This window comes from Xenopus tropicalis, chromosome 7 (genome assembly GCF_000004195.4).
Source record: "Xenopus tropicalis strain Nigerian chromosome 7, UCB_Xtro_10.0, whole genome shotgun sequence".
Classification (NCBI taxonomy): Eukaryota; Metazoa; Chordata; class Amphibia; order Anura; family Pipidae; genus Xenopus; species Xenopus tropicalis.
The window spans coordinates 17,017,756-17,031,359 of record NC_030683.2 but is presented as its reverse complement, the minus strand read 5'-3'; the positions used below and the strand labels follow the sequence as shown (position 1 = coordinate 17,031,359).

General features: G+C 41.8%; 1 protein-coding gene across 1 annotated transcript in view; it reads left to right on the top strand.

The window, feature by feature from the left end:
* Positions 1 to 1,965: 1,965 nt before the first annotated feature.
* tmem26 (transmembrane protein 26) overlaps positions 1,966 to 13,604 on the top strand; it is a 30,939-nt gene continuing 19,300 nt past the window's right edge. The window contains exon 1 of the mRNA NM_001126748.1: positions 1,966 to 2,222. Coding sequence (NP_001120220.1) covers positions 2,032 to 2,222 — 191 coding nt within the window. The 5' untranslated portion in view covers positions 1,966 to 2,031. The remainder of the gene's footprint in view (positions 2,223 to 13,604) is intronic.

Below are 13,604 nucleotides of genomic sequence, written 5' to 3'. Positions count from 1 at the left end.
GGGGGGTCATGTCTCTTCTACTGATTCATATGCAAGTGCACCTACTGACTCTCTCAAACCCTGGAGACACAGCCACCTTGAATGCTGGAATTGTGGGTGTTTTGGCATCTGATATTGCACTTTGCACACTGCGTTTGTGGCTTGAACTCCATATCAAAACTACCTGCCCGGTTTTCCAAATTAGGAACCAGACAGGACTCTATTAGATAGACGAGGTGAGTGGCAAATCACCTATATATGTATGTATAACTTTATTTATAAAGCGCCACAAGGGTACGCAGCGCTGTACAATCTTACAGAATACACAATTACACACAGGGAGGACAAGTGTTATAATAAATACAACAAATAAGTATAAATACACAGGGAGTAAGTGCCATGTGGTATGAGACACAGTAGGAAGGAGGTCCCTGCCCCGTAGAGCTTACAATCTAAGTGGTTGGGTAACATACAGGCACAAACTGGAAGGTAAGAGTGCATCAGGTATGGGCATTTGCCCTTAAGCGCAGGACTAGGCAAAATAATGTTTTAGTGCTCCAGCACCAACCATCATATCATCGTCCCTGCCCCCAACACCACTCCCCCCGTTTTCATGATATCACTGCCCACCCTCCCTGCCCAGACTTAGTAAAGCCAGAAGGTGGCAACCCCACTTAGGCACGAGCTTCTCTACACAGCTAGGCCACTAGGAAACCTGCCACACACTCCCATACCTTTTGCATATACTTGGCCCCGATAATGGGTGGAGGTGGGGAGCACCCAGGAGAGCCCACAGACAGTTCCCGGCGGGGATGGGGAGCAGGCATGGATTGGCAGGGCCCACAATGGCCAGGGCTCACTGGGTTTTTCCCAGGGTCCCACCAGCCCAGTCCAACCTTGTACAAGGGAAATCATGTCTGCCTTATCTTTGCCCCTATAGATTGTGAGCTCTTCAGAAAGATCCGTCCCTACTGTATCAGTCTGTCTAATAAAGGGGGAAGTGTTGAAAGGGCTACTGCCTCTCATTTCCTCTACAGAAAGAAGCATTGGTGGCCGTACTTACTGACTCATATACACACAAGCTTTGTGCCATCACCATAGATTTATGTTGTGTAAGTTGTGTAAGTCGGCAGATCGACTCTGTAAAACACTGTGGGGAACAGCCTATTTTTAGAGCACTCGGGATAAAGAGTCTGGATTATAGATCTGGTACTATTCTATTGGATTAATGAATGTTATTGCTGAAATGATGAATGAATGGACTGTGTAGTCTCTTCTGTATAGTGTGCTTACATATCACTTAACAAGACAATTAGCGATCTGGGATAATAAATGTCAATTTACCTTGGAATATAAATATTTGCATGAAAAATGCTCACAAAAAAGAACATGTCACACTCACACTTAGGCAGTAATAGCCGCAACATGACTCTTAAACCCATACAGTATATACAGAGACATCAGTATAAAGAACTTCCATACCCCTAGCTGTCAGTTCCCACTCCGTGCCCAGAAATTGGCATTAGGATCCTTCTAGTATCATGAATAATTGACGTCGAAAAAATATATATATTGGACTACTCTGTTAATCGCTGGGGCTGGGGAATACAAATGGCGAGATAATAGCTTTGTAATTATAGTCTTGAGAAAACTAGAATGTTCGGAAGAGAATATGTAGGAAACATTCCCATAATCTGGATAGGAAGACAACAATACAATGTTTTTTTTGTTTTTTGTTTTTTTAAGTTATATTTCTGTTACTGGGTCATCTAAGGCAGGACAAGCATTTGTGGTGGTGTCCCTCACATTTGTTCAGCCTTAACCCAATACAGTGGGACACATTCTAAAGCAGAGGGATTTCAGGAAGTCTGGAGGAGGGGCGTTCATAGAAAGAGCTGCTGTAAGCTTCTTTGTTGTAACAGACGGGGGAAAAAAGTCACTGCACACACTCACACACACACACATCCTAAGAAGAACTTTTCTGCACTCAGCGAGGAAGAGGGGGAAAGAGAGCTGAGAGACAGGGAGTGCAAAGAAGGGCAGCTTTGCACCATGGAGCTAATAGTGTTTCTCAATGCAGTCATTACGAGACTCCTCTTCATGCTGCACTCTTTGGTGGGGGTTTGGAGAGTCACGGTCATTAAGAAGGACAGCATGTATTGGCTTTTGGCTCTCGTCAACCTCCTTTTGTGCCTTGAGATGGTGCTGACGTTGAAATTTAAGAAGGGCAGAGGTTTGAAATGGTAAGCAACCCTTGCACTGAGCTCCTGAATGAATGCTTTCTCTCTTCTTAGTCTTCTTCTTTCATTGGAGCATCTCCTTATTCCTCAAGTACAGAAAATAGTCATCAATATATCTTTACTGTTCCTTTGTTTTGTCACCTGTGATATCTTATGAGTTTATATATGAGCCTTCCATGAAATGATTTATAGGAAGAAATGCACTATATTTCTTGCATCTTGGTGACAGGTTGGTAGGGGAATCAGGTTTAACTGCAACAAGTAATAGCTCCAATGGGGCAGGGAATGATGTGAACGATGTATAATATCTGTAAAGTGCTGCAGACTAGGTCAGTGCTATATACTGTAAGGATATTAATTAACAAAGTGAATGTAATGATCTTGAGTTGCAACCCTTCACCTGATGGAGCTTCCTTCTTGTTGGATGGAGCTGGAGCACTGCAGGTTGGACACTTGTTATGTAATCTTTGGCCATGGTTTGAGAGACCACTTACAGCGAGTGCTCATGTATTACTAATGTAATCTATTAGTAGTATGGGCTATATAAGTTTGGTAAGGTGATCACACCAAGAGATGCCTTAAGCCGTCAACTCCAAAATCAATGGCCAAAGGACTGGTGGAATCATATTGTACAAAGTTACTATTTGCCCCTACTATCATAGTCATTAATATAAAATGAAGTTCTCCTCTTAGGCATTGAGTTTATTTTGCTGCTATAGCTTCACAGTGCTGCAAAACTTGGGTTCAATACCACCCAGGGAAGCATCTAAATGGGGTTCATATGTTCTCCCTCTGATTTCCTTACACCAGCGATTCCCAACCATTTTTGGCTGGTGTTCCAAATAAAGGCTATTTGTAGCCCATATGTTGACTGGCAGCTGATAGGAGCCTCTGTTTGGCAGTACACTTGGTTTTCTGCAACCAAAACTTGCCTCCAAGCCACCGGTTGGAAACCACTGCCTTACACAGTCAACAAGCATGCAGGCTACGTAACTGGCTTCTGATACATTTCCCTCCTGTGCATAAGCCTGTATGAGACTGCAGGTTCCCCAGGGTCATGGAGTGGTGTGAATGACTAAATTAAGCGCTGATAGTATTTTGGCTCTTTATTAAGGATTGTAATATACACTGCTTTTCGAACATTTTACAGGTCTACTCTTTGCAAAATGTATTGTTCCCAATCCCAAATAAGGTTGATAATCAAAAGACATATTGGAAATGTAGGCACCGATTTCTCAGCCTTAACCTCTTCCTGTGATCTTTCTCTGACACACTGGGGTATATACATGTAGTAATATCATTGTGAGCTGATTTTGATACAAAAGGAGGTTTTTAAAAATATTGGCTAAGGTTGTTCGGCTAGAGCAGGGGTGGGCAAACTTTTTGATTTAGGGGCCACATTAACTTACAAACAGGCCAGGCCAGCGTTACGCCCATGGCTGCCATCAGTAATCACAGATCCTCTCAGCTCCACCCCAGCATCCTTCAGCTCCCCCCAGCAGCATCCTTCAGCTCCCCCCCAGCAGCATCCTTCAGCTCCCCCAGCAGCATCCTTCAGCTCCCCCCCAGCAGCATCCTTCAGCTCCCCCCAGCAGCATCCTCCAGCTCCCCCCCAGCAGCATCATCCATCCTCCGTAGTCTGCCCACCCCTGTGCTAGAGTAACCTATAGCAGCCAATCAGCAGTAATATTCCATCAGCCAAGCCACTTTAAACCAGTGAAAGCTAAGCACTGATTGGCTGATGTGGGGGAAGGATGAAGATAAAGCAGCTGGCACTATGAAAATGCTAACTGGCAGAGATTAAATGTTTTGCATGCCTGAAAAGCAGTTTTCCTGCTTTAAATGTAATACTCACCCAAGGAAAAATGTCCTTTAGCACTGGTTTGAGGTTTTGGTAAAAGACATCTTGGTAAATGCAAGGTAGGGTGAAATATTGTGGTCATGTATTTGAGGTCAATGAATAACTATATAAATATGATCTTTCTCCAGATGAGTGTTTCCCAAACTAAGGGGGGGGGGTTGAACCAGTAGCTGGAAGGCTCAGCCTGAAAGCCAGTTAGGGTGAGAAGCTATTAATTATTGGTGGGCAGTTTTAAAACTTTCTCCTCCTCCTCAGTCCATCCAATGAGTGATTTAGGTGACATACCTACACATAATGCACTCCAGTAGAACCATTATACATTCAACCCCAATCCTTTATTCCCTTAACTGTTTTATTTATGATGAGGTCCATCAGTCAAAAATCATCGGCTCCCAATTGTTGCTTCCTTCTTAGAGCAGAATATTTGTTTATTGGCTGATCAGGTGTTGGATATCCATGCAGTACTGGGTCCAACCACAGTAACAGCAATAAAAAACTGATCCAATCACATGTTTTTTTGGGGGGGCAAAAGTTATATTGCATGAATATTAAACGGGAATTTAATGTTTCCATTAAACCATATCTGCCAGTATAGATTTTATGAGCCATCTGCAGACTTTGGCTTCAGATATGGATCTCAGCCATTTAGTCAGCTCTGCCATAAACACTTTAAGAAGTTGAATCAAAATAAGTGAATGGAGAAAGTAGTACTCTGGACGCTGGCCTTTTTATTCAGCTGTGAGGTGGCACTTGGTCATCACAAGCCAAGACTTGCTCCAGCAGCCATACCTATTATCCCAACAAGTAAGAAATTACCATTTACCTTGATAATTTGTTTCCTAGAGCAGGAGTCCCCATCAATTCTTACTCGTGAGTCACAGTCCAATGTAAAAAGACTTGGACAGCAACACAAGCACCATAAAAGTTCATGGAGGAGCCAAATAAGGGCTGTGATTGGCTATTAGGCAGCCTCTATGCTCACTATCAGCTTACAGGGGCTTTATTTGGTAGGAAATCTTGTTTTTATTCAAACAGGAATTCAAAAATAGCTACCTGGTTTGGGGGCACTGAGAGCAACATCCAAGGGGTTAGGGAGCAACATGTTGCCCTGAGCCACTGGTTGGGGATCATTGTCCTAGAGGCATCGTTTTACTGGAGTCCTATAGAATAGGTCATGGATTGTATCACTCCAAACTTCACATATGTTGCTTCTTGCAATGGTTCAGTCTAGTAGGGAAAGAGATTCCTCTGTAACTGCTTTGGCTGCTTGCCTGGAAGCTACATCTATGGCTTCACCCTCTGTGCAGAGGAAGCTTCACTGCTTCAGACTGGCAGAGATTTTGCCAAACAATTTACAACAAATATGGGAATAACCCTCCAGATATAAGATATCATATTTGGCCCAGAGAACATCTCAAAGGAGCATTTTGGCATTTTGAATGCCTCGGCACACTGCAAAGCACAGTTATGTTATTGACATTTCTGTATCTGTGACTTTCTGTGGAACCCTTAAGTGTGTAGTTCCTGGCCCAGGATTGCCACTGCATTGTCATTGCATTTTTTCAGGGTTTCTTGGAAGTGGCGACCAAATGCATCAGGTTTTACTGAATGCACAATTATGTTTTTGAAAGCGTATTTAAAGGTTTTTAATCCATCTAGACTCTTTATTGGGAGAAATTCTGGCCGACTATCAGATGATAATAGTATAATGGGAGCCTAAGGAGAGACAATTCAATGTGACCATGCCAAATGAGCAGATCTTTATCCAGTTTGGCCACCAATGGGACAAAGCAGTATGATCTAAATGTTTGTTCTTAGAGACCCATTGGTAGAAGACTACATTAACTCGCAGATGCTTGGTGGTCTCAAGTCGGCAGCTTTATGGCCAATATTAGATAAAAACATGTACAGGTACTTCTGTCATTTCTGTGAGAAAAATGTTTTCTATAATTTGGTCCTAATGCTTTCTAGCTTAATTGTGCAAGCATTTTTTTCCATTGAAGCCAAACCCAACTTTCTCTGATCTTTCCACATAACTTAATTGATTCATAGCTGATACATGCTTCTGGAGTATCAGTGCTTAAGGAAAAAGCAAATAAGTAAATACACTAGTTGTGCCCTGAGGTGGAATTTTGTGCTTCAACAACAGAGAACCACCAGAGCCTCCCCACAACGCCTCTAGCTTACATATCATTTGGAATACGCAGGCTGGGCAGGGCCAAGGGATAAGAACCCTTATGTATGAATTGAGTGCATAGTGCTGAATGCAGTTTTCAGATGCAAATTGCCATGATTTTTACCCACAATACAAAACTGTGACATTTGCAACCATAGCAAGTTGCATGTAATAAACCAATAGGCCGCACTCTGCACTTATGCTCGCGTTCATAAATTGGGCTTAGGTGCTCAAAAGCCTTGTACTTGCATTGTGCATTGATGTAAAGTGCAGAGGGCAGGTTGGATTTGTCAGTGCTGCAGGCTAAAGTGCTACATGTATGGTTCATAAGGGGGCGATTTTGTACCTCCTAATGTTCTAGAGCAGGGGTGGGCAAACTTTTTAGCTCAGGGGCCACATTGACCTACCGACGGGCTGCGCCAGCATTACGCCGTTTCCGCTCGTCAGTCCCCAGATGCCAAATCTCGTGTGATGAGACTTGCGGAGTCGGCGGCCCAGATTAAACAGACCAAGGGGTCGGACGTGGCCCGTGGGCTGGGATTTGCCCACCCCTGTTCTATAGCTTGAACCTGAAGGATATGTAAATGACCCCTATGGGGGTTTCAAGCAAAAAGCTCTTTGTTTACAGTGTCCTTATTGACTTTAATGTAGTTTTCAAAGATAAAAAGATTCAATGAAGATATAAGTTCAGAAAATCACGATGCTGTTATAAACAATGGCCTGAACTTTGCCTTCAGGAAAAAGGTTTTCAGACTATTTGGGCTCAAACCTTGAATTGTTGTCCAAAATGTGCTCTTAGCACTCTAAGCATTTTCAGAAAATATTGTCACCTTGCTACAGTTTCATGAATATCTAGGACAATAAATAAGTGTTCACCCTATATTTTAGGCTTCCTGATTAGGTTGAATATGTAGTCTCCCTAAATGGAACCCAAATTAGCCTTTAGACTGGGCCCCCATAGGAAGGGCAGCCCCATAACGTGGGAACCTACGCTTAGGGTTCAGTTGGGATAACGCAATATTGTTATGTGTTCGCAAACGTTGGGTGAGGTTTTATAGCCCACAGAATCCAATCAGCAACCAGGATTGACTAGTCAATAGTTTGGCGATGGTGAAATGCAAAATTTCCCTTGGATGAAGGCAAATATGTGGTTACGGCCGGACCTACATAACATAACATTACATAACCCCTCCCCACAATGAGCCAGACATATTTTCCTTACATCTTAAAGACATAACTGTTCCAAGGCACAGGGAACCAACAGGTCGACCTTCTCCCTCCGCATCAGGATGAGACATTGAAACAATTATGACGAGGGAGAAAAAGAGAAGAGGAAAGAAAATAAGTCCCGTAATTTACTAACACAGTCATCTTCTCAAGGAGCCAGACTCAGGGGCACTTTGTTCTGGTTTATAAATGGCTGATTCATATACCAAAGCTCTGTCGGTTGGGACGAGAAATCAAGCGTCGCTCATGTTTTTTCCCGTGTGTCCCGGGATGAGAGCAGCCATTCAGAGCTGAGCTTTCAAAGCTGATATCAGTCAGTTTAGTGCCCCTTTATTCAAGCATAAAGCTGTTTGCTAACTCCATGGTTGCACACAAATCCTTGGAAGATTGACAGGAAAATATTTCATTTCTTCAGAGAGATATCTGTCTCATTTTGAGAAATAAGAGAGAGATATATTTCTTTCTAATAAAGAAAGTGGGTTTATTTTTTTCCTTCCATATATTAACTTGGGGCACTGAGATTATCGAGAGATTTATGATCTCATGAGATATTGGGCATTCCATGAGGGCATTTATAGGAACACTGAGATATACAAACCTATTACAGGTATGGGATCCCTTATCCGGAAACCTGTTATCCTGAAAGTTCTGAATTACGTAAAGGATCTCCCATAGACTCGTTTTAAAGCAAATCATTTTAATTTTATAAAATGATTTCCTTTTTCTCTGTAATAATAAAACAGTACCTGTACTTGATCCCAACTAAGATATAATTAATCCTTATTGGGGGCAGAACAGCCCTATTGGGTTTATTTCATGGTTAAATGATTCCCTTTTCTCTGTAATAATAAAACAGTACCTGTACTTGATCCCAACTAAGATATAATTACCCCTTATTGGGGGCAGAACAGCCCTATTGGGTTTATTTCATGGTTAAATGATTCCCTTTTCTCTGTAATAATAAAACAGTACCTGTACTTGATCCCAACTAAGATATAATTACCCCTTATTGGGGGCAGAACAGCCCTATTGGGTTTATTTAATGGTTAAATGGTTCCCTTTTCTCTGTAATAATAAAACAGTACCTGTACTTGATCCCAACTAAGATATAATTACCCCTTATTGGGGGCAGAACAGCCCTATTGGGTTTATTTCATGGTTAAATGATTCCCTTTTCTCTGTAATAATAAAACAGTACCTGTACTTGATCCCAACTAAGAGATAATTACCCCTTATTGGGGGCAGAACAGCCCTATTGGGTTTATTTCATGGTTAAATGATTCACTTTTCTCTGTAATAATAAAACAGTACCTGTACTTGATCCCAACTAAGATATAATTACCCCTTATTGGGGCAGAACAGCCCTATTGGGTTTATTTAATGGTTAAATGATTCCCTTTTCTCTGTAATAATAAAACAGTACCTGTACTTGATCCCAACTAAGATATAATTACCCCTTATTGGGGGCAGAACAAGCCTATTGGGTTTATTCAATATTTAAATGATTCTTAGCAGACTTAAAGTGGACCTGTCACCCAGACATGAAAATCTGTATAATAAAAATCCTGTTCAAATTAAACATGAAACCCAAATTCATTTTTATATTAACACATCCAAACCCATTATAAAGGCATTTAAAAATCACAGCTGTCAATCATATATTGCTTGCCCCGCCTCTATGCCTTAGGCATAGAGGCGGGGCAGACAATAACTTTAGCTTTCCATTCAGCACTTCCTAGATGTCACTGCACATCTAATGTTTCCCCTGCCTCCTCCTCATCCGATTGTGTAGCCAGTGCATGGGCCTGGGCATCAGGTCCCCCATTCTGGCACAGAAACAAGATTTTGGCATGATACAAAGCTTGCCTTAATAACAGTGTCCACAAAATGGTGCCTGCCTGCTTGCTTTGATTGAGTAATTCCAAGACGGAAGGAAACAAGATTTATATTATTTATATAGAGTAAGTAAAGTTTATTTTGCTCAACTAACAATATAGAAAATAATTTGGATTTATTTCTTAGGGTGACAGGTCCGCTTTAAGTTATGGAGATCCAAATTACGGAAAGACCCCTTATGCGGAAAACCCCAGGTCCCGAGCATTCTGGATAACAGGTCCCATACCTGTATAAAATTTGTATTGTAACCCGTATATATCTAATATTCATTTATTTGCGTTTCATTACCAGAAGCTGATACAGAGTTGGCCATTTGGTCAGTCTATATATATATGGCTGGCTTTATACTGTATATATATATATATGCCCTTGGGGTTTAATCATGTTTCCATTGGAATATTTAGTGTACGCGATATAAACATTGGATTTAGGATGCTATAAGATTCGCTGTTTGAAAGCTCCATATAGATGTAACTGAAACATGTTCAGAGCCGCGGCTACGAGGGTTGTATTTTGGCAAAGCGACGCGTTCTCCAGTAAAGGGGAAAAACAACACATGATGTAATTTGCAGGAGAAACGCGCGCAGCTTTGGGAGCCGCAGAAAGCAACGAATGACCTTTGTAAGGTTTTAGTGCAATGGGATGACATCAATGACAATAAACAGGGCTTTCCCAGCAGGGACTGAGGCACCGGGGCCATAAATCTGTTTTACAGTTGCACCACCCACCTCCCTGGCCAGACTGCGCCAAGGAACAAATAATGAGAATTTACACTTCTGTGTGTGCCCATCACTGGGAGAGGAGAGAAACAGTTCAGAGGGTCTCTTGCCTTATCCAGGGTTGCACTGGGCCGGCAGGGAAAAACCCCAATGGGCGCTCCCCTGGGCCGCTGATCTCCCTCCCTCGATGCACCAAAGGCTAATATAATGTCTGCCTGCTTGGGGTGTGGGTTGGGCAGTCGGTTGGTGGGCCCTGCACTGGGGGAGTCTCACTCAAATCTCTTTAAAGGGACACTATACCTTTATTTTTTTCTCATATATTTTAATCCAACCTCGACTTGTTAATATTGACATTAATAAACATTCTAAAATCCCCTAAAAGTCTCATTGTAACAAAGACTACAGGCCTTATTGCAACCTCTCTCACTTCCAGATCAATGACAAGGGGTGGTTCAACTTTAACTTAACTTTTAGTATGTTATAGAATGCCCTATTCCAAGAAACTTTGCAATTGGTCTTCATTATTTATTTTGATATCGTTTTTAAATGATTTGCCTTCCTCTTCTGCCTCTTTTTAGCTTTCAACTGACTCCGGCAGCAAAAAAACTATTGCTCTGTGAGGCTAAGATTTTATTATTCATTTATTATGCAGCTTTTTATTACTTATCTTTTAATACAGACCCTCCCCTATTCACATTTCCATCTCTCTTCAAACCACTGCCAGGTTACTGGGGTAAATAAGACCCTAGCAACCAGATAGCTGCTAAAATACCAAGCTGGAGAGCTGCTGAATAAAAAGCTCAATAACTGAAAAAGCACAAAAAATGAAGACCACTTGCAAATCCACCCACTCACTAACCACTGGTATTCACCTCTTACTCTGCACTTACTATCACTTTACAAACCAACAGGAACTCTACCGCCACACTGGTTACCCTCACCTTATGTTTCAATCCCTCTTAGAATGTAAGCTCTTGTGAGCAGGGCCCTCACCCTATTGTCTCTTATTAATATCTAAATGTAACTGTGAATCATTTTTTGTCTGTATATGTTTACTGTCTGGTCTTGTATTTGGAACCCTTTACTCAGTACAGCGTTGTACAAATTGAATAATATATATATATATATACATATAATTATTATATATATAATATAAATAATAATAATAATTTTAACCCGGGGTAGTAGTTGTTATAGAAGTCTATGTAGATCTCCTCAGCCAAAACAGTGAGTGGGAATATGCCATGACGGAATGATCCATGTATGCCATAAGCTAGGCCCCCAACTTTTTCCATTTATATATAGGAAAAATACAGAGAAGATAAACCTACCTGTCAGTATGATATATTTCATTTACAGCCTGACATTCATGCTAAGCTACACTAACAATTATTTGTGCCGCCATATAAACACTGGCATTTATATGTTATGCCCTGCCATACCTGCTCTGTTCCTGCTCCTATGGCTGATATTTGGAATTCAGAAAAGCCCTGCAGTCCTACTATGGGTTTACTACTAATCCCTTTGGGGGGGGGGGGTGTAGTATAAATAGTGACTGTGTATATCTCTCCTATACATTGTGTAGCACAGAGAGCGCAGTTTGGGCAGATTCTAATCTCTCTTGGCAATGGGTAAGCGTGACTGTGTGATTTATACTGCCCCGGCCATTACAGGTACTCGCAGGGGTTTAGAGAAGGCAAGGACAAGCGGCCAGAATGCTGTGTTAGTTACATCTGGCAACGCTCACTGGTACAATTTACAGAGTTGTTTCGGCACAGGGAGAAGTGGAAAGATTTATGCAAGTCTTTATTTATATATATATTTTACTGCTGTGCCTGGAAGGATTCATTCTGCATATGAGCCCAATGTGTGCAACTCACTTCTCCTTAGTGGAATTATTACAATATGGTGGACTGAGTGTATTAATTCAAATACATTAAAATGCACACATATACCTGTATAGTAAATAATGCACCCCCTAGTGTAAAATATAAGGATATTTTTAGAATGGAGTTCCAAGACCAAATAAAGGTGCGAGGCCAAAGGCCAAGTGCTTTTATAAAGGTCATGGAATGCCAAGGTGATTTCTGATATCTTCATATTTTTCAACAGGGGGTACATTATTTCAGTGGCATAACTATATATACCACAGACACTGGGGTCACAGGGGAACCAAGGCAGCAAGGGGGCCTGGACCTCGGGGTCTTCTGTACCATAGTCCCCCATTCCCAGCACCTATTCTACTTAAATATAGTGGCACGGTCGGGGGTCGGGGGTTTATATGGATTTAATTTTCGGGGTATTTCTGTTTTTTCTGTATTATACAGTGAATATTCTACCCCTTAGCATAACATATTAGGATAATATAAGTTATACAGGGAACTCTGAGTATCACTCATGTATTATAAGGGATACTGTACCCCCTACTGTAAATGATAAGGATATTAGCAGTCACTGAGGGGTTCTGTGCCCATATAAAGGCACAAGGCTGCAGGCTGAGTTATACAGGGAACTCTGAGTATCACTCATGTATTATAAGGGATAATGTACCCCCTACTGTAAATGATAAGGATATTAGCAGTCACTGAGGGGTTCTGTGCCCATATAAAGGCACAAGGCTGCAGGCTGAGTTATACAGGGAACTCTGAGTATCACTCATGTATTATAAGGGATAATGTACCCCCTACTGTAAATGATAAGGATATTAGCAGTCACTGAGGGGTTCTGTGCCCATATAAAGGCACAAGGCTGCAGGCTGAGTTATACAGGGAACTCTGAGTATCACTCATGTATTATAAGGGATAATGTACCCCCTACTGTAAATGATAAGGATATTAGCAGTCACTGAGGGGTTCTGTGACCATATAAAGGCACAAGGCTGCAGGCTGAGTTATACAGGGAACTCTGAGTATCACTCATGTATTATAAGGGATAATGTACCCCCTACTGTAAACGATAAGGATATTAGAAGTTCTGTGGCCATATAAAGGCACAAGGCCAAAGGCTGAGTGCTTTTATACAGGTCATAGAACCCCAAGGTGACTTTTAAATACTCATATTGTAACACAGGGGGTACATTATTTATAGGGGTACATTATTAACAAGTTCCAGTGAGTCATGTGACAGAATCTACATCACTAAGCACTGATTATAACTGATGACCCCAAATATGGGCTAAAGCCTGGAGCCCTCTTGCTGCCCCCCCCCCCCCCCCATGCCTGTCATCATCAGGGGCAGGGTGGGCATTTATGAGACTGCAGCTATTGGTGGAGTTTAGGCCAGAGGGAACCTAGAGGACCGGGGCAGTTTCGGTTTTTCCCAGCACTGTGGTTCTGTCCGACACTGATAGCACATATATGGCTGCCCCCACTTAAGATGTGAAGCTAAATAATACTTTCTATCTTTTATCAATATGGTGTAAAGGGCAAAAATCAATAGTCATTCCTAAAGTTTTCGTGCTGATCCCTGATGAGTACCAAGCCCACAGTAGCAGCTGAGGAATCATG